At 34.4% G+C, this 20,675-nt stretch overlaps 4 protein-coding genes across 9 annotated transcripts in view; 2 read left to right on the forward strand and 2 right to left on the reverse strand.

Annotated features, from left to right (window-relative positions):
* The window catches only part of LOC126736118 (uncharacterized), an 18,515-nt gene extending 18,251 nt beyond the window's left edge, over positions 1-264 (reverse strand). Inside the window, exon 1 of the mRNA XM_050440341.1 lies at positions 57-264. The gene's annotated coding sequence lies outside the window, so the exon portion shown is untranslated. The remainder of the gene's footprint in view (positions 1-56) is intronic.
* The window catches only part of LOC126736108 (RING finger protein nhl-1-like), a 22,666-nt gene extending 6,231 nt beyond the window's left edge, over positions 1-16,435 (forward strand). The window contains exons 1-11 of one of the 6 annotated variants that reach the window (XM_050440325.1): positions 3,742-3,773; positions 4,250-4,414; positions 4,570-4,978; positions 8,754-8,941; positions 8,995-9,133; positions 9,192-9,418; positions 9,474-9,623; positions 9,680-9,852; positions 9,909-10,096; positions 10,150-10,290; positions 16,053-16,435. In XM_050440325.1, the coding sequence (XP_050296282.1) occupies positions 3,748-3,773; positions 4,250-4,414; positions 4,570-4,978; positions 8,754-8,941; positions 8,995-9,133; positions 9,192-9,418; positions 9,474-9,623; positions 9,680-9,852; positions 9,909-10,096; positions 10,150-10,290; positions 16,053-16,304 (2,058 nt within the window). In that variant the 5' untranslated portion in view covers positions 3,742-3,747 and the 3' untranslated portion in view covers positions 16,305-16,435. Of the gene's footprint in view, positions 1-3,741; positions 3,774-4,249; positions 4,415-4,569; positions 4,979-8,753; positions 8,942-8,994; positions 9,134-9,191; positions 9,419-9,473; positions 9,624-9,679; positions 9,853-9,908; positions 10,097-10,149; positions 10,291-16,052 lie in introns of those variants that run through there. The other 5 variants (XM_050440324.1, XM_050440327.1, XM_050440326.1 and 2 more) reach the window with 5 other exon arrangements.
* Positions 5,021-8,814, forward strand: LOC126736117 (uncharacterized). The gene is made up of 2 exons (XM_050440340.1): positions 5,021-8,547; positions 8,684-8,814. The coding sequence occupies exon 1, from the start codon at positions 5,869-5,871 to the stop codon at positions 6,808-6,810; it is 942 nt and encodes a 313-aa protein (XP_050296297.1). The 5' UTR covers positions 5,021-5,868; the 3' UTR covers positions 6,811-8,547; positions 8,684-8,814.
* Positions 16,293-20,525, reverse strand: LOC126736116 (eukaryotic translation initiation factor 2 subunit 1). The gene is made up of 7 exons (XM_050440339.1): positions 20,319-20,525; positions 19,985-20,237; positions 19,709-19,931; positions 19,425-19,657; positions 19,249-19,364; positions 19,049-19,165; positions 16,293-16,577 (listed from the first exon to the last, which is right to left on the reverse strand). The coding sequence occupies exons 2-7, from the start codon at positions 20,229-20,231 to the stop codon at positions 16,509-16,511; spliced, it is 1,005 nt and encodes a 334-aa protein (XP_050296296.1). The 5' UTR covers positions 20,232-20,237; positions 20,319-20,525; the 3' UTR covers positions 16,293-16,508.
* Positions 20,526-20,675: the final 150 nt, after the last annotated feature.

A 20,675-nucleotide genomic window follows, 5' to 3' on the forward strand; every position in this document is an offset into this window, starting at 1 on the left:
CTAAATAAGATTTATATTATATGTATATCGCTTGTATTTAATATATTTGAACTTACCTATATATATACTGGTTTAGATCTTGAGTACTCAAAAACCAATCCACTAATTATTCAATTAAAAAAAAAAAAAAACACTAAATCATACTTTCAAAAGGCTCCTATGGTAAAATTATTGTTTTTCAAATGTTTATACAGAAAACAAAAGAAGAGTAAAAAAAGAGCGCAAAGGACGACAAAGTAAACCGAATACGCGCGCGAACTACCGATTGCCAAGAAGAAATGCGCCATGTCGTTATTCGTCCATGTTGGGGTATTCCAGTACGACCAGTAGGTCGTGCGTCGCGTATGGCCAACTTTTCATTTTTTTTTCTTTTCGTTATTATATCGGACTATATTCGACTTTAATTCGGATTCCTCGTATGAATAATTAATATGACGTGGTACCTTAATATAAATAAATACGTTATGTAAATCAAGTTTCGTCGCCCATTATCGAGAGTACTAGAATGTACTGATGTGTCCGCTCCTAAGGATAGGATCTTTGTTATTTTCTTACGAAACACCCCAGAAGTTATTGCATTTTTAGATTATGCGTGAAATTTCAAGAAGTTTGATGGATCACATCGCGTATTTAGGTCGAATCAATTGAACATTACCTGTATTTTATCAAAATGAGTTAATTAAATAGGGGTTATTAATGACCCCATCAAGATTCGGGTTTAATTTTGTCGCCGATATTTCGTATGTAAAAGATTTTATTAAATTTGTATTTTGTGCTAAAATTATTAATTTATTTTTACAAGTCACGAAGGCATATGGTTTATAAAAACATGCCATTTTTTAACGATTTTTATGAAATCCTAAATTGATTAAAAAAAATTAAAGTAATTGGAAAAAAAAATATTGTCCAGTTTTTTAGGTGTATCCAACCACTGTATTGAGGTTAGCGCTTAGGGGGTTCGTATGGCCATATGCGGCCAGTGGGTCACAGTTCCAATTTTAAAGGACAAAAATTATTTTGATTTGGATTAAATAATTTTGCTTTTTTGCAAAAATTATTGGATCATAATAAAAATTTTATCTGAAAATGCGGTTTATTGATTTTTTGTTGACACCTGAAGAAATGGTGAATGCGCCAGCTACCCGTTGGTTTGACCCAATTAAAATACCTTTGGTGTTCAATATTGGCTGGTTTGTTAACAGTACACGACGTTGGAGGGAGTAAGTTCCATTAAAACCAATTTCCATGAAAATCCGTTAAATAGTCTAAGTTTTACAGGCTGTTTAAAGAAATGGTGAATTCACCGACTACCAGTTGGCTTAACCCAGTTAAAATGCCTTTACAATGAAATTTTGGCGGGTTCGTTGATATTGAACAATATAGAAAAGATTCAGGTCCATTATAATAAACTTCCATGAAAATCCATTAAATAGTCTAAATTTTACAGGCTGTCAAAATTGGATATGAGGAAATGGTGAATGCGTCGTCTCAAAATGATTCAATATGGTGTCTATAACTCATGGCAACTATGTCATGTATAACTTAAAATCGGCCAACAGAAAATGAAAAAGGGAAGAATTTAAGATTAGGGTTAATTTTTTTCCTTGGCTATTATGGAGATGTTTCTTAAGACCAGAGAATTTTTTGGAAATCAATTTTTTTTTTATTAAAAAGTGTATAATATAAATAAAATAAAGGAATTATAAAGTAGTCAAAAATGTCATGAAAATAGTAACTGAAAATTGAAATTTCTAGAGCATAAATTGTTCTCTCAAATTTACAAAAAAAAAAAACATTTCCAATAAACCCATCGATATGGTACACTCTTTAACTTGTTAACCAATTTAATAAAAAAAAATAAAAAATTACCGATGGTTCGCAAATTATGTTCTGGTTATGTATGTGGCTAAATAAATATGTATTATTATTATTTTTTCAGTTTTTTTTTAGAAATATTTATTCTCTTCCAGGCAATCGGAGCCATTTTTTTCCAGGCTTCTGGACTAATTTATTCTATTTCCAGGCAATTCTTAAAGATAAAATCTATAGCTCAACTGCCTGGAATTTTAAAATAATTAAATTTAAACTTTATTAATAAATAAATTAATTAGTCCAGGCACTTCAGGTATAATTTCTATTAAAATGCTTGAAATGTTAAAAAATCTATAGCTCTGGATCTTCCATTAATTAACTGGGTTTTTCTTAACTACTTTAACTGGGTTGACCATTCATATTTAACACAACTTACTCCTGAAAATTACGCTTTATTCTTCTAGAGTCTTCTTGTCTTATAATGTTCTAATGTTGTTTTCAAGATGGCGTCCATCTGTTATATTGACAGTTCGAACTGTCACTTTTGCGTCAAAAGAGCGAGATGCTCATATTGCCCAAATATCGATTTAAATTTTCGAAATGAGAGAAGGAAGAATTTGAGGTTATGTTTCATTTTTACATAGATTGGATTGCATTAGTAGATTTTTCAAACAGTTCCTGGAGAGATAATTATTGAAATTAGTTTTTTTTTCAGATAAGTATATCTTTTTTACTTATTGAGTTATGAGCATGTTGACAAATTTTTTTTTTCAATTTCTTGTACAATTTTTAAAAAACCCTAAAATAGGTGTCTAATCAATTTCAATGAGCAATATTTGTACAAATTTTCAAAAGTGTAAATATCTTGATTTTTGAGTTATTTGACAAACTTCCCTATTCTCATAATTACGTCATTTTTTACATCGATATCAAAACGAACTGCGATGTTGCCATATGATTATATGGTTCAATTTGCTGTTTACAAGCCATTACAACCATAAAATTACATTTAACATGACTCTGTTCATGAATATCATGATCCAATAAGCCAAGTGCCTGACAAGCGTTTGCTTGGGAGTGTATATACAGCATAACAATCCGCGACGTTGCCATTTAAACACTAAATGTTTAGGCTTTCAAAATGGTCCGATGTTCTGTCTAAAAGCCACTGCCACAGATGTAAATAGCTCGTGGCGTCGTAAATAATGCGTGGCAGTGGCTTTTAGACAGAACATTGAATCATTGTGTAGGCGTAAACATTTAGTGTTTATATGGCAATGTGCCACTGCAACTATGTTACATTTAAATGGTTTTTTTTTTCATGGATACCGTAATTAGCCACCATATTATCACTAAATATTTACGGTTCAATGTGCTGTCTACAAGCTATGGCAACCTTGTAATTATATGAAATTTTTCCACGGCCATCAGAATTCAATATGTCAGGTGACAAAATGTTGTTTAGGATGGCTTATAGACAGCATAACGAACCGCGGTGTCGCCATCAAAACATTATATTATGTTTACGAAATGGTTCGGTATGCTGTCCACAAGCCGTGGCAACCATATATTACATTTAATATGAAACTTTTTCCATGGTTATCACGATCCAATTTAACGTCACAAACGTTTGCTTAAGAGTGTTTATATACAGCATAATGAGCCTCGATGTCGATAATCATTAAATTTGTATGTTTTTGAAATGGTTTAATATGCTGTCTGCAAGCCATGGTAACCACCTTACATTTAATATGAAATTTGTTCATAGATATTAGGATTCAATATGTCAGGTGAGTGACAAAATGTTGTTTAGGATGGCTTATACACAGCATAACGAGCCCCGACGTCACCATAAAAACATTATATTATGTTTGCGTATTTAAAATAGTTCGAGATGCTGTCTACAAGTTATACCAACTATATTGAAACTTTTCCATGGGTATCATGATCCGATATAACAGGTGCGTAACAAACTTTTTCTTAAGAGTGTTTATATAGAGCATAACGAGCCGCGGTGTAAAAACATTATATTATGTTTTCAAAATGGTTCAATATGTTGTCTACAAGCCTTCTTTGATATCATCAATTTTTCACAAATGACTTCTTCTACTCTCTAATTTCAATATGGGCGTGGCGCTTTGTTTGTCATTTCAAAAATTGATCGTTTCAAAGATTATGCTACACCTATCTGTCTCTCTCTCTCTCTAGTTCACGAGTTTGCTCATAAGTCCGTCTTTGACACATTGCCTTATATAAATCACTAATAAAATCCGTATAATTGGATTCATTGTCTTAAAGAAAAACCAACATGTTTACTAAATTTAATCTTTCGATAAAGCACTTCATAAGATTGACGTGATAATAACAAATAATTCTCCTAATCCCGATTAGATATCGGATGCCAAAAAATCAGAATTGTTCCAAATAAACTTTTCAGTTTATATTTACGATCGTTAGGAGTAACGATGAGCGATTTAGTGAAGAAAACCGTCACGATCCAGGACCAACGTGAAATTATCAGGATCGAAGGGAGAACAGTGAAAAAAAATAAAAATTTAAAGTTAAATATCGCTGGATCAGGCAGCTCATCCGGAACGCCCATGTAAGCTTTATACACTCGTTTATATATCATATAAAAATCAGATAATCCCATATTAGTCCTCAATAATCCTGATAAAATTTCTCTCTCTATATAACCGTCAACGTTCTAATAAAAAAAACAAGATGGCGGAACTTTATAAGGTTATGTTACGGCAGTTTTTGCAGTTATTCTAGTGACTCCTGGTCAGCCATCGAGGACCTTATACAATGCGGCATCTGCCTAGAACGCCTGCACCAGCCGCGAATGCTTCCCTGCCAACACACTTTTTGTCTGAGCTGTCTAAAAGCTCACATAACCGCGAAAAATTTGAAATTCCAAAAACGGGAATTAGTTCTAAATGACACCGTAAAATCGATGGCGTGCCCGGTCTGTCAAAAACAAATGGCGCTCGACGACGGCATGACAACCGTGGATCGGTTACCGAGGAATCTGTACCTACAGTCGATATTGAAAGTGCTGACCGATGGTACTCCGACGTCTCCAACGGTCCGGGAAAACTATCGATGTGTCAATTGTCAAACGGTATCCGCACAACAGGAGCAAGTCTGTCAACACTGTATGCAAGTAAGTCTTGCTCTAGCACGTTTAATAGTCGCAGGTAGGTCCTAAAGGCCATGCTGAGAAAATTTTTAGTAACTTTAGGTGTTTATAGGCTTGTAGTCCTACCCAGAAACGTATATTAAATGATATGATGTGTGTTTAATAAAATTATATTTTAAATGTAGTGGGAATGGGAGAAAAATATTAAATTTTGGCAAACGTTGCACATTGTGACAACGTTGCTCATAAACTGACTATTAGTCAAAATGACAGGAGGTTCTAAATGCAGAAATGCGCGCAGAGTTGTCATTTCACTTTTATTAGGAAAAGCTCGTGAAGATTTAATATGCGTTACGTTGCCAAGTTTATTGAAAATTTAATGAAAATTGTGAAAAGGCTAATGAAATTCGAAAATTATCGTCAAATTGTAGCAACGTTGCATGTAATAATAGCAGTAGCTGACCAAGCCAAAAGCACAGGAAGCCGCTAAATGGAGATTTGCACTCAGAGTTACCAATTTGTCTTTAAACAATATCACATTAATTTTAAATAATTAAATAATAAATTGAGAGCGCATATTGGCCATTAAATTGCATAAACAAATTGGCAACACTGTGCGAGTTGTTGTCTTTAGTGGTTTCAGAAATGACAGATGTCAAACGTGAAATTATGTTTTGTTATTTTGAATTTACCCAAACCTACAGAGATTTTTATTTATCATAATTTCTAAAATAAACGAATATTACACAAAATTATACCGAGCACCCACATTTGCCATTAAATTGGTAAAGTGGTAAAACTGGGTCAGTTGTTGCGTTTAGCGCTTTCTCAAATGACAGATGTCAAACTTTATTTATAGGTTATGTTAGGTTTATATTTGAATTTTTTTCTAGCAAAATGAAGATCATAGAGAAATGAATATTAAAATACTTAAATATACTTTTAATTACTCTATGATGAAGATTGAATTTGATATTGATGATGCGGTTTCAGAGTTCTATCATATATTGAATATGGCTATAGCTTTGTTTGTGCCTCTTAAGAGATTCAAAACCTCGTCTTTTCCCAGTTGGTTTTCAGGGGAGTTAAAGTACTTGATCCAGCAAAAGAAAATTTCACATAAAAAATATAAGTCTAGTCATACTGTTGCAGACTACGAAGTCTTTTCAGATCTTAGAGCTAGGTGCAAAACTCTAACGGAGACTTGTTACCAGAACTTTATTTCAAATTTGGACCAGTTACTTTATACAAACCCCAAAAGTTTTAGGTATAAGTTTAATAACAGGAGAGCAACGAATAGGCTTCCTGATTTGATGACCTATAATAATGGGGAGTTTGCAGGTTGTGAACAAATTGCAGAGGGGTTTGCCAGGTTTTTTTCTACTGTCTATAATAGAGATAATAATGTCTTACCTTCTCGGCAGGCTGGTGTAAACATGACTATTCCAAATCCTAAATTATCTATTGGATTCATTTTTGATAAGATCTTTCAATTATCCCTTAAACTTAGTGCTGGCCCTGATGGTATACCGAATTATTTTTTGAGAAAATGTGTATGTGTCCTCTCTTATCCCCTCTTTATTTTATTCAGTAGGTCTTTAGACTTGACAGTTTTTCCATCCGAGTGGAAACTCAGTTTTATTACGCCTATATTTAAACGTGGTGCTGCTAATGAAATGATCAATTACAGGAGTGAGTGCGTACAGTCTGCTATTCCAAAACTTCTAGACAGTCTTATTTATGACCAAATTAATTTTTATTGCAAAGAACTTCTGTTAAGTGAACAGCAGGGCTTCAGTCGTGGCAAGTCTGCTATTACAAACTTGCTTTGGAGAGGGGTGAACAAGTGGATGTAATATATACAGACTTTTCCAAGGCATTTGACAGTGTCAACCATAGCTAATTATTAGAAAAATTGAGACTTTTTGGTTTTTCAGGTTGTTTGGTGGCCTGGTTTGCAAGTTTTCTTTCTGACAGATTTCAGCAGGTACCAATTGGGGATGCTAGGTCGCATCTTATCAGTGTGACCTATGGGGTTCCACAGGGTGGTCATTGTTCTCCCCTGTTGTTCAATATTTTCATTAATGATATTTTGGTTTGCTTTAAAAATAGTAATTTTTTGTTATTTGTCGATGATTTAAAGTTTTATAGGGTGATCAGTTCAGAACAAGACATGGTTCTCTTGCAAGATGATCTGAATAGATTGTGTGAATGGTGTGTTGGTAATAGTTTGGCTCTGAATGTGGGTAAATGCAGTTACATTAGTTTCTACAAAAGAAACAAACGGGTAACTTCCTCCTATACTATTGATAATGTTAATCTTAGGTACACTGAAGTAGTAAAGGACCTTGGTATCTTTTTTGATGAACAATTGAATTTTAATTCCCATGTAAATACTATTATAAGTAAAGCATCTAAGGTCCTTGATTTTGTCCAGCGCAATTGTAAGTATCTGTCGGTTGAAACTTGCAAAAGGTTGTACATATCACTTGTTGTCTCTTTGTTGGAGTATGGATCAATAATTTGGTCTCCTCTGTACATGAATAATTGTATGGCACTGGAGAGGGTTCAAAATAAATTTCTACGATTCTGCCTTTATAAACTTCGCATTCTAGTTCCTAATGACCATTGTTATGATGAAGCAATGAACTTGCTGAATATGCGGAGTTTACTTAAGAGACGCACTGAGAATGATTTGGTGTTTATTTATAAACTGCTTAATAGGATTTCATTTAATATTCCATACCGTAATCTGAGGGCAAATCGATTGTTTTCTTTGCCTTATCATCGTACCAACTATGCTATGCACTCGCCTGTCGAAAGGACCTTGAGGCTGGTAAACTCTACTGGAATTGAAGTTTTGGGAATTTCCTTATTGCATTTTAGGAGTCTTATTAAGAGTTTGTTTTTTGAATTAATTCTGCTCCATGATTAATAATTTGAAATACATTTGATCATTGTCATTGATAATAATATATTTTGTTGTTTCTTAGCTAATTTTGCATTGTTAATTGTTCTGATTTTGAGAGAATATTGTTACTACTTGTAAAACGGTTTAATTATCCTTGGTATTAAGATTAAGTCTGATAATTATTGTTAATTAGTAATTAGTGGTTAGGTAGTATAGCTTTTATTTCTTTTTCAGAAATATATATATTTTTAGTAATGGGGTTGATCCCGTGTATAAATAAATAAATGAATTAGGTATTGTATTGTGTACACAAATAATATCACCAATATTAAAGCAAAACAAGGATCCCAAGGTATATACCAGCTATAGACTGAAGCTGTAGTAGCCCCAAGAATAGAACATTGTTAGCCTTCAAGGTTACAGGAAAGCTGTAACCTTGTAGGAATAACATGACTATAGGGGATAAAGTTCTGGACAATTACTATCATTCAATGAAGTCCTAAACTGGGAAACAGCATGTACTAGAATAGACGTGGGACTCCAGCAAAAATGGAAGCACTGGACAAAATACTTCACTATAATAACTACACCCATAAAATGGCAAAACTCCCATATCATAGGTTCTTATATAAAAAGACTTCTTTAGTTTAAGTGCATTTGGAAGTTTACTAAAAAGGCATAGGTAATATGTAGTTGAGATACAGAATTTATTGAGTCTCAGGAATTGAATCTGTAGAAGATTTACTTGTATTTGTTATGGTTATATACATTTCAGACCTTTTGTTGTATTTATCTAGACTATTTTTTGCATATATTAGATATTACATTCAGAACAACTATATCCACTATGACCATATAATTGGATCGTTCTTTTCCTGCCGTCTTTAGATTTTTTGCACAATATGTTGGAACGCTCATCTAACCGAGTTAGATTCCAACCTGACCATGCTCACCAAACAATTAGAAGAATCCGAAGTGCGCTTGACAAGTAAACTGGAAAACTTTGAAGCGAGATGTGACACCTTGGCGAAAGAAGTGAAAAAAACCACTGCAAAGAGGGTGGAATCGATTATGACGTATGTCCATAAAATAGAAAATGATATGCTTATCAGAAGGTTTTTTTTTTTAGGGAGGAACAAAATGTTTTGTTGGATCTTTGCAGCATTAAAAAGGAGAGTGCCGTCGCCTCTGATATCTTACTAGACAGCATGTGCAGACTGAGAAAGGATATTATGGTAAAAGCCATGGATAAAAATAATAATCAAAAGGTAGTTTCAAGGCCTGTTTTAGGTACCAACAATTTATCAAGCATAAAACGGTTTTCAGGTTAACATGTATCTGAACCTGCACAGGGAAACCTCTAAACTTTTGGATCAAGTCAATTATTTCGGAGAGGCAAGGCTAACTTTTGACCCAGAGAGTTATAAACTGGACCAAATATCCGAGGGAATCTATAATGACGAAGATAATAACCAAAATCAGGCGAGTTCACCAATTAAAGTCGGCAATCCTTGTGATAGTGCCGAGACAATGGCTAAGCAGTATAGAGGAAGGTACGAGGGGGTTATTATAAGTTTCACGTGGAGAGTGCTTGATGTTTTTTTTCAGGTCTTTTACCCCTAAACTGGTATGGAACAAATGCCCCAGTCCAGGGGGTCTCGGTATTCCCCCTTGGGATAATACAAAACTTTATATAGCGACGACTTTTAAGCGTAACGTGCTGATTTTGGATAGGAGCAAACTTAAATTGATCGATAGGCAAGAAACTAAAGAGCATATTCTATATGAGGGTTATTACTCACACTTACTTTTAGGTTAACTCACGAAACTATGAGTTGTCCGGCGGGAATAGCGTTTTCCAAGAGTCGCAAAGAGGTTTTTATAACCGATAAGTGGCAAAATTGCGTGCACGTGTTCTCCCACGAAGGGGATTTTTTAAGGACCATTTGCACCAATAAATTCAAACTGAAGTGTCCCGATGGCATCGGTAAGGATCTTACAGTTGAATCAACTGTCTTAATGAAATGCCTTTTTTTTTTTAAGCGATGGGTCCCAATGAGGAACTTATAATATGCGATACGGCCAACAACAGGGTGGTACTGGCCGACCAAATAACCGGGGATAAAATCAAAATAATCGGCTTCGAAAACGAGGTGACTCAGCTGAATTATCCCACGGGAGTGGCCGTGTTTGGCAATAATATAATCGTCGCCGATTCCGGGAATAATAGGGCGAGTGTTGTTGCTTGTGGTTTTTTCCAGTTTTATAAAGTGGTTTATTGCAGGTGAAAACTTTCAATTTGAACGGACAGTTAGTGCATGAAATCGGTTCTTATGGAAAGAACCCGGGACAGTTCAGGTCAGCCGAGGTGGTAGCGGTGGATCAGTTTGGCTTTATTTTGGTCGGGGATGCTGGAAATGCTAGAGTAAGCATAAATAATTCGTTTTTGTTTACACTTAAAAGCACATAGTAAATAATGGGTGTCTGTAACAATGTAAGCCGACATGTCGCTTTCATTGTCCAGTTCAGTTCTTCGTTGGAGTATGAGATAAAATATCTAGAAGATATTTTGCAAGAGGCTGAATTTATGCTACTAACTATAAATATTAAAGTCTTTTATATTAGGTGAAATGTAGTATACACGGTGTTTTTATGTTTGTAATGAAGCGGCACGTGTTTCGCCCCTAAAGGATCCCATCATCAGGCCGAAAAGACCATACAAAAAATTACGAATTAAACCTTGAACTTACATAGTTTCCATTTTAATGAAAAGTACTTGAAAAATTCTTTCAGGCTCTCGGATTTCTGGAATGGAAACCGGATTTTTTCAGATAAAGTTCAATCGCCTGGAAAAGATCCAAGAGTAATTGGGAAATTATTCCCGGCACTCCAGGCTATATACCTTTGGAGACATTTGCATTTTTTCCCTAATTAGGAAAAACACAAGAAAAGCCGAAATATATCTCTTAGTATCAATATTTTCAGTGTTAAAGCCACGCCTATATTAAAAAAAAAAGACGATTTTCAATTTGTTTATATGTCGGAAACCCTTTGATCGAACTCCTCCTCAGAAAACTGCATTATTAAGTCATGACATTTTATATAGTAAATAAAATGTCGTCAAAGGTCAAAAATGTTTCCAATCTCTTTGCTGAGGCACAGCAAATTATTCCTGAAGCCTAAAAACCCTAAAAAATTTTGCTAAATGCCTGGACTAAAATAAAAAATGATGTCAAAGGCCTGGAATAGATCAATAATTACATAACAGTACGAAATACTAAGAAGGTGCGACCTATAATTATGAAATTTCAAGTTTTCGGTACTATTCGACCAATGGCGCCACGACAAAAAATTCATATACATCATCAGACATTCTGAAATATCTTTTTGACATCTATGGAAATTCAGTAGTCGCTGGGGGCCAGATCTAGAGAATAAAGGGGATCAATTCGATTTCACCATGGTTTTTATTGGCCAATTTTTTTCATCCTCATGTGTGGGTGTTTTCGGTTCTATGGATAAGTGTTGCTGCCTCAAAGAAGGAGACACTTCTGAAAAGGCATTCCATTTTTTTTTTTAAAGTACTACTTGTAAGAGATTAACAATTACGTATGTATGTTTAACCCAGTATTTTGTTTGTCCACTGCAAGATAGCTTTCAATTAGTTCAAGGCAGTAACAATTGCCTTTAATAAAAAAAAATTTTTTTTCCAGGAAGTTGACTCCAGAGAATCTACTATAAAATTTACACTCGAAAAGGAGGCTGATGGTCAGCTTCATTTTCTTGCTACTTTAATTAACAAATATTTACAAAATTTTCAAACTAAAATTTACCGTGAACCAACTCATACTAATAGATATCTTAATTTTAATTCTAATCAACCAATAATACTAAAGAGAGGAGTGGTAAAAATTTTATATGATCGCGCAAATTTTAAATGAATGTAGTAACTCACTCAGAATTACTTATGATGCGAAATTAAGTTTCGCCAAGCATGTAGCAAAAATAGTTTCTGACTCTGCCAAATTGTTGGGTTTCATTTATCGAAACTGTCGGCACTTTGAAAATATTAATACTTTAAAAGTAGAGTAAGGGCGACAAATATGGAATACTTAGAAAACTAAACTAAATACTAAATCTTTTGGCAGAAATCGCAAATATAAATGCCAAATACGTATGAGGTACATTGCAAATGACACCATGAGTTGCAGGATTTGCACTGTATCCACTGTTCTCGGATTTTTTGCTTTCCAAAACCTTTCCACCACAAAACAAGCACTCTGGATTATCAGAAACATCCGGAACTTTTTCACTATTTTCGCCAGTACATAATGAATCATCTGAGTCATCATCTGCCACAAAGTCTTCTTCAGAAGAGCTACTTCATTTTTCTAAACTGTATCCCAAATTTTTTGACTTGACTTGTTTCTTGACGAGATGGCTGTTGACGTGCTGGGAGTATCGGAATCAGTCAAGCTTGTTTTACTCTGCCCAATTTGTTTTTTAACTTAAAGTTTGGATGCTTTTGCGGATGATTCCAATTCTATTTTGTAAGGTGACGCAGTTATTACGGCAGCTTTCCCTGCTTTTCTTCCTTGGTTGCCGGTTTTTTTACAAATGATTGGGACAGGCGAGACCATCTCAGGAGTTACAATATTTGTTGGTGGCGTCGGATTTTCAGTATCTTGATGAGGTACTGGAAGAGGGACAACAGCATCAACTTCATCTTTTTCGATAGTTTCAGAGGCAAGAAAGTCACATTCACGAAAGACATTCGGATTAAGGGGAAAAATTCCGGTGGCTTTAAAACCATTAACTCTCAAATAAGCCTTGCTGAAAATTTCCATCACATCAAATGCAGTTACTGGTCTGGTATTTTGTCGTACCCACGTTCTTATCTCCTCACTTATTTTTCACATTATTTTCTCTGGCCATATTAATGACATCAATATTGCGAGTATGCAAGTTATGACCGTCTAATACGAGCATAACTGGAGATTCAGGTGTAGGCTTTACTGTCGCTGTCGAACTTTGTCCCAGGTGGAGCCCCCTTTGTAAGCTGCGGGTTAAGTTTTTTCTGGGCAATATAACTAAGGGTGGAACAAAATTGCCCCCTGCACTCATACAAAATACTACTGCAATTAGTGAGCCTCGTTCTACGGAAGTCATGCTACCAATTTGTCGTTTACCTTTACGTGCAATTACTTCTGGTAGGTATCTTTGAAGGCACTATAGAGAGACCACGCTCGTCAACGTTGAAAACGCGGTCTGCTGAATAGTTATGTTTTTCATATTCATTCGTTAAGATAGTAAAAAATGACTGAACGTTTTCTTTGGAAAAGCCCTTGGCTCTAGCGAAACATGTGCCTGTAGGTCTTCTAAATGACAATGTATCTGAGTGCCGTCTCATAAACAGCCCAAGCCAGCCTTTTCCAGCTGTTTCTTTGGCAGATTATTTTTAACAGCAAGCTGATATGCCATATTCCTTATGTCGTTTCTGGTTAAACCAAAATACTTACTTTCCATATGAAGTAAGTACCTTATAAGTTCATCTTCTAGTTCTTTTGTATGCACTGTTGGTCGACCTAGTTTTGTTTCAGCAGAGATATCTGGATCTTTGTTTTTCTGACAGTGTTTAAAAAGGGTTGTTCTGGGAACATTCTAAGTTTTGGCTGCTTTTCTGTTCCTTAACAGCACAAATTGCTTGTATCATATAATTTTTTTCCTAACATTTTCTTTTTCGACTACCTTTTGACGCCATACTAAAATAAAAAAAAATCACATTGTTCTATTTCATCATATAAAAATTAAGGTTTCTAACGCATAGTACAAGCACAAGATTTAATAGGTTTACAATGGCCTCTCTTTTGTTTATTACTTTTTTTTTAGTTACAATAATTGTTATTGATATATTATTTAGTATAAAAGCAAATTTAGAAACGTGGCTATAGAGAAAAGTGACTTCAATTTAATTGCCTGGAAGAATATTTTAATTCCTTCCAGGCAGTTGAATCACTCAAATACTATGTGACAGAGAGAAAAGAGACTCCAATTCAATTGCTTGGAAGAATATTTTAATTTCTTCCAGGCAGTTGATTCACTCAAGAACTATGGGACAGAGTTGATTATATTATATTATGAGACAGACGATGATTCGTTTAATTAAAGGTTTTCCTTTTAGTGGCGAAAACTGTTGCCTTACAAACAGACAGGGTTGTTCGACTACCGGGATGTAAGTTTTTGCCATGTTCGTGGGTAACAACTAGCTCGGTGAACGGCTGGTTATGAGGAAGTACAATAGGGTGTTTATAGTCAAAGTCTATATTCGCATGACTTAGTCGACCACCTACTCGTAGAATTTTAGAGCGGTCGAGAAAAGGATTGAGCGTGCTAAGTTTACTTCTGGTTTTAACGCCACGGTTGTGTTCCAAATCAAATATTTCTTCAGGAAATCTATCAGCTTGGATAAGCTTAATAAGGCAAGAAGTACTCTGGGAAATTTCATTTGGTGACAAATGTCTAGTAATTCTTTGAGCTTTGTTTTTTAGGTTATGAAGGAATCTTCGACAATATGCTACAACATTAATCAGCTTGGGGTACGAAGAAAATCTTGAGCAGATATTGGTGACAAAGTCAGTATTTGGGTTTGCGATAAAAACAAAGGATTTTGGGTTAATTTCAGGGATTTCGGATATTTCACGGGCTTGACGAGCAAAATTTGAGACATGTTTGCCTGCGGGCCAATACTTTTCTGGTTTTTTCAAGTATTGAGGTCCATGCCACCAAAGGAGATTATTTTTGAGATCAGTAGGAGTCATGCCCCGCGATATAATATCAGCAGGATTCTGAGATGAAACAACATGGTACCAATTGCCTGCATCAGATAGTTGCTGAATTTCGGCAATTCTATTACACACAAACGTTTTTAAGCTGCGAGGTTCTAAGCTTAAACAGCACAGTACTATAGAGGAATCGGTCCAATAGAACATTTCCGATATGGGATAATTAAGAATCTTAGTGACCTTTTTTACAAGTTTTACGAGCAACAAAGCGCCACAGAGTTCCAATCTGGGTAAAGAAACAGCTTTGAGGGGGTAATAGCAAGAAAATATCACTATTTTAGTATTCTTAATGGGATACTAATATGGAATACTATTCCATATTTGTGGCTTAAAAAATTCCATATTATTGACCCTCATAACCTAATCTTATAATATTTAAAAAAAATATTTCTATGTTAAAAAACAAACTTACCTAAAAACTGTGATGTTTGAAGTGTCACAAATGCACAACAGTTTGAATAAGAAATAAGTATTTTATCGCTAACACACGGAAACAGCAAGATCTGCAAAACTTTTATGATGCCGCAAAAAAAAAAACGACTGTCCATGGTGATCCAATAAAACAAACTAGAAACGGACCGATCGAAAAAAAACCTTAGATGAATGCACCTCGACACTTTCAACGTGCAATTAATAGAGGACGCTTGCTACTTTTTCTGGTTTACAACTATTCCATATTTGTCGCCCTTACTCTACTTTTTTTCTCTTACATATGCTCAAAAATAGAATACGGATCTCTAATTTGGTACCCAATTTACACCTGATAGATAATATTGAGCGCATTCAGCGCAAGTTTATGAAGAGGAAGGTGTCTTTCCAGCCAGAGGTTTGGATAGTCAATTATACTTTAATAAATTTAATATTATACCCTTAGCAAAATGAAGAGAAATTTTTTCCATAAAATTCTTATATAACCTTATTCATAACAAGATTGACTGTTCCACCCTTTTGGCTGGTTTAAATTTTCGGGTACCAAGAATAAACTCTAGGCATTTCAGATTATTTTATGTAAATCCCGTTAGGACTAATATTTTGTTTAAATCCCCTAATTTTTGTTTAATTAATATAAAGTGTCAGAATTATATTAATAATAATTTATGTAAACGGTTCGATATTTTTGTTGACAGTTTAAGGTCCATTATAGAAGGTATAAAGTGAATAGGTGATGCAGAGTCTTTCTAGTACATATGTATATAGATAATCTGTTAGAAGTACATCGAATGTTAAGCATTTTGATTTTTCATTTTTATACATATTTTCATATTTTTTTTTTATTCTTTCCTGTAATTGGGTAACAAACCTATTGGAAATAAATGCCTGTTTTTTTTTTCACCCACACTTACAGTCTGGCAACCCTGCTATTGTATTCCGTGGAGGAGAGGGGAAGAAAGAAAATATAATCAATTTCATAAAATTCCCTTTTAAAGGTTCAAGTTTTTACACCGGACGGCGCCCTGGTGAAGATCTTCGGAAGCAAAAGCGGTTTCAGTTGGGTGTCCGGTCTCCTGGTCACTCCCGATTCGCAAATAATCGCCGCCGACAACAAGAGCAGATGCCTCAAGATCTTTTAATGGAAACTACCGTATTTCTTATATAATAGATATTTTATTACTGTTACTAGTCTAAAATATGAAAATGTGGTCGTTATCATATTATATTGAATGTTATGATAATATATAATAAAAAACACCTGTCTTAAGATAAATAAAGAGATTTTTGACGATAAAAGGAAGTGTGTTTTTTTTGCTGTTAAATTGCCTATAAAGTATTAAACCCTTTTGATGTTAAGAGACTGCTGCGTCTAGTCTTCTTCGTCGGTGTTACCTCCGTCTCCACCATTTTTTTCTTCGTCTTCACCTTCACTGTACACCTAAAATAAATTTATATTTAAACAAACAGAGAAAATCGGACAAGTAGAAAACAATGTGTGCCAATTTTAACTACGTATTATATTAATAAACTCTATATCCGTCAAATTATTTGCAATACTAATAAAACTAATATAAATTTTCAAAGAGTTCAATAGCAAAACAGTCGATGTTAGTAGCTAATATTGAGAAAGAGTAAGTTTGTTAAGAATATAAACTCAACATCGATCAAACTTATAACGCGGAGTTATTATTATTATTATTATGTATCAAAGAATATTGTATTATCTATACCAAATAAAACATCAGAAATATCAATAAATTTGCACGAACTTTGTGCTAATTGCAGAGCTTTGGCTGAGATCAAAGGAATGAATTAATGTTACTGGCAAAATTATGCAGAAAAATTAACTATTTTTAAATCAGAATATATTCTTAATAAAAAAAAGGAATTCTGTATTACGGTTTCTAAACGTAAGACACTAGACGTTAATAACGAGAGATTTGACTGTGACTGAATTTGAGGGTTCTGCATCACGAATAAAGTTATGTGAGTATTTGAATGTTCTGAAACCTGAAAGAATGTTGTAGATATTCTGCCAATAGATTAAGAATGTTTTAGTTTTTCGAGTAAATATTTATATACATTGAGAGAATGTATTGCAAAACTTGAATTTAAAGGGATAATTTTCGTAATTGTCTCATTAGAATAACAAATTTCGAAGACTCGTACTCTTCTGGCTCTGGATGCAACTATATATCTTGGATATTATCACTTGTAGGACTTTCCCAGTACTCCCAAACGATTCAGGAGTAACCAAATATTTTAGAAACCTACTGAAAATTCAAAAAAGTAGTCCATGTTTCTCAAAGAGACCTCTTAATAATAAAAATTCAGAGATTGACTTTGACATTGACTTTGTGTCCCTCCAATCTCTGAATTTCTACTGGAAATGATATAAATGTGAAAACTTTCCTAATTTCCATGGAAATTAGACCATAAAAAGGGGTTTTCAGATAACTACCATCATTATTCTAAAAATCTGAATAGAGAAGAGCCTTCCACACCCAAAAACCCTCCAAGATATGAAAAATTGTAATTATTTCATATTTTCTAGGATAATTTTACATATTGTCCAGGCATTTGATGCTTTTTTATCCTCTATACTAAAATAATGAAAATCTCTGATTAATGAGGCCAATATCAAAAAGTCACACTACAAAATGTGAAAATTCCACTCCCAGAACGTCCTAAAAAATTATCCGAAACCTAAACAGAAGTCAATCAAGTTAGAGGACTTATTCCAGGAATCTGGGTCACTCTATGTGCCTGTAATAATTTTCTAAGTAGTCGTAGATCTCTCCCAGGAAATTGAAGCTAAATCATGATTCTAGGATTACAATTGTTGGCTCCAGTTACCTACTGATTTTTTGACTCTAATAACCGTGATAAGCAATTCAAAGGACTTATACCAGAAAGAACTTCAACTGCCTGGAATAATCTTTGACTTTGATAAAGAAATTGATAGTTAAATAGTTATTAGGCAAATATATCCTCTCATGGGCTAATGTATGTATGAACATGGCTAATCAACTACTTTTAGACCAGAACTAATTTCAGTGAATATGAATATCTTATTAAAGACCAAAAATTTAATCCTAGAAACTTGTATGTAATATGAATTTGTTGTTCTCCAACCGTTAACGGTAACACTTTTTAACTAAGTCTTAAATTCCTCAAACAGTTATCACACATTATCAAAAATATAAATTTCACACTACAAAATGTTTGAGATCCTGGAAAATTATCTGAAACTATCAAATATATGAAATTAAAGGACTTATTCCAGGAATCTGAGATACTTCATATGCCTGAAATAATCTTCCAAGTAGTCTTTCCCAAAAAATTGAAGCTAAATCATCAGTTTAGGATTGCAATTGACAGATTTAGTTATCAGTTTTTTGGCCCCAATAACCTCGACAATTAATTGAAGGTCTTATTCCAGGAATCTGACACACTTCAAATGCCTGGAATAATGTTCTAAGTGCTCTCTTTTTGACTTTGTTAAACAAGTTGATAGTCCTATTCCAGGAGTTCCTGAATAATTTAAAGAACATAAAATAATGTGTCAAGCAATATTAAACCTCCTCCTCGAGAAAATTGAAGTCACATCACGAGTATAGGATCACACATGCTGGTTTTAGTTACCAGTTCTTTTGGCTCCAATTACCTCAATAAATAATTTAAAAGTCTTATTCTAGATCTTTGATAAGCAAACTCCAGGAATTTGAATCAATTCCGAGTGCTTGCAAGTACTCTTAAAACACTCGCAGCCAGTAAATTTAATCTCAAATACCAGAGTGAAATACCCTACTGTTAAGGCCTATATTAACCCAGGAATAATTTTACTAATTGCACCTCAAAATTCCATTAATTTTAACATACTCTTCAAAACTTTGAACTGGCCCTTACCTGTCCTTCCTCCTCCTCCTCGTCGTCATCATCCCCTGCAACTTCGGTATTTTCCATTTCCGCACGTTCCATTTGCTTGGCAAGGTCCGCCTCATCGGTCGCAGTCACCACTTTAGGCTAAAACGGCATAAAAATAACCCTTTAGTCAAATACAAATGAAATTCCATGACACTTTTACAAATTAACCATGAAAGACTTACAGCCATTTGCACATTAAAATGCCCTCCGAGCTCCCCAATTTTCACTTTAATAACATCTATTGCTTCGTTCAGCTTCTTTAAGCCATCCTGCTTCTCGGGCGTTGAGGTTGTCATTACTATAAATAAAAATAAAACCTTAACTGATATGTTCAAATAAGTATTACCTAGACACTAACCGTATAAGGGTGGGGCAATAAGGTTAATCTTAATAGGTAACTCTTCAGTGGACAATTCCAAACCAGCCCTGAGGGCTGTTTTTACTGCATCAATTCCTTCATAGCCGTAGCAGGCACACTCGATGTCCGCCCTTATTTTCACCGCTTGGGAGGTTAGCTTACGTTTTATGTTGCTTAGTAAGACTTCTTTTGTCTTGTCATCTAAGTTGCATTCGGCCAATATGCTCGGGTCCCTTGGGTATAAAAATGTCAAAAATGTAATGGGTCAATATCACTTTACTTACGCTACAGCCTGTTTGAAAAAATCGTAAGCGGAAGCCTTGTTTTTCTTGTATTTCTCTTCGAAATACCAGGCAGTTTTTTGATACAACTCCTCCAATTGGTCATCAGATTCATATCTTAACAATTCAGCTACATGCCTAAGAATGGAGTTGACAGCTTTTGCTTTTGCAAATCTTTCTGTACATTTCTCTACATCCTCGGCACTCACTCTTCTTTTAGACAAATCTGGTGATTTATTATTTTAAGCATTTACTCGTCTATATAAGATGTTCACTTACCAATATATCCTTTTTCTTTGTCTACCCTAATAACTACAACAGGTTCAGTTTTCCCTACTCGGATCAACTTGTTAATGGACCTAATACGCCTTCTGGACAGCTCGGACAGTAATATCATGCCCTCAATATTATTGTATTCTAACAAATGAACGTAAGCCCCCATTTCGGCGATGGCTCTAACATTGACCATGACCACATCTTCCACTTCGGGGTATTTCTCTTTATAAAAACGACAGGAAAGGGGCATTTTGGCCTGGAATATGTTTCGTTTGAGGTTAGGTTAGAACTCACTCTTCTTAGTATTCTTTTGCTTGAATACATTTTAATTACTTACGTCCTATTTTATTTGACTCCACTGGTAGTTATTTGTATTTCACAGGTGAAACTTGAAAACAACCCAAAATCGGGTTTTTCTTAATAATACGAGAACCACCGGGTCTGTAGGAAAGTTAAAAAGAAACTTTCGAAATTATTTTTAGATGGCAAGGCTATAGCCAATGTGACCAACCGAAACGAAAAGTCCCTACAGTTTTGTCGATATTACTGGCAAAATTGTTACATATTTGAATAAAAAAAATAGTAATTTATGAGATACTATTGTATTGTTAATGCAAGTGCTTTATTTAATAATATCAATTAATTAAATAGGGTGTTTCCCTCTTCGAGTGTTGGCAAGTCTGCTTGGAGGGGT

The sequence above is a fragment of the Anthonomus grandis genome, chromosome 5, assembly GCF_022605725.1.
Source record: "Anthonomus grandis grandis chromosome 5, icAntGran1.3, whole genome shotgun sequence".
Lineage (NCBI taxonomy): Eukaryota > Metazoa > Arthropoda > Insecta > Coleoptera > Curculionidae > Anthonomus > Anthonomus grandis.

Bases quoted from the DNA above. Each gene is read 5' to 3' on its own strand.
- LOC126736117 (XM_050440340.1), top strand. From the start codon at position 5,869: ATGAATATTAAAATACTTAAATATACTTTTAATTACTCTATGATGAAG.
- LOC126736116 (XM_050440339.1), bottom strand. From the start codon at position 20,231: ATGCCCCTTTCCTGTCGTTTTTATAAAGAGAAATACCCCGAAGTGGAA. The intron at 19,365-19,424 runs GTTAGTGTCTAG...TTTTATTTATAG, and splicing joins TATTGCCCCACCCTTATACG to TAATGACAACCTCAACGCCC. The intron at 16,578-19,048 runs GTAAGGGCCAGT...AATTTATTTTAG, and splicing joins AGGAGGAGGAGGAAGGACAG to GTGTACAGTGAAGGTGAAGA.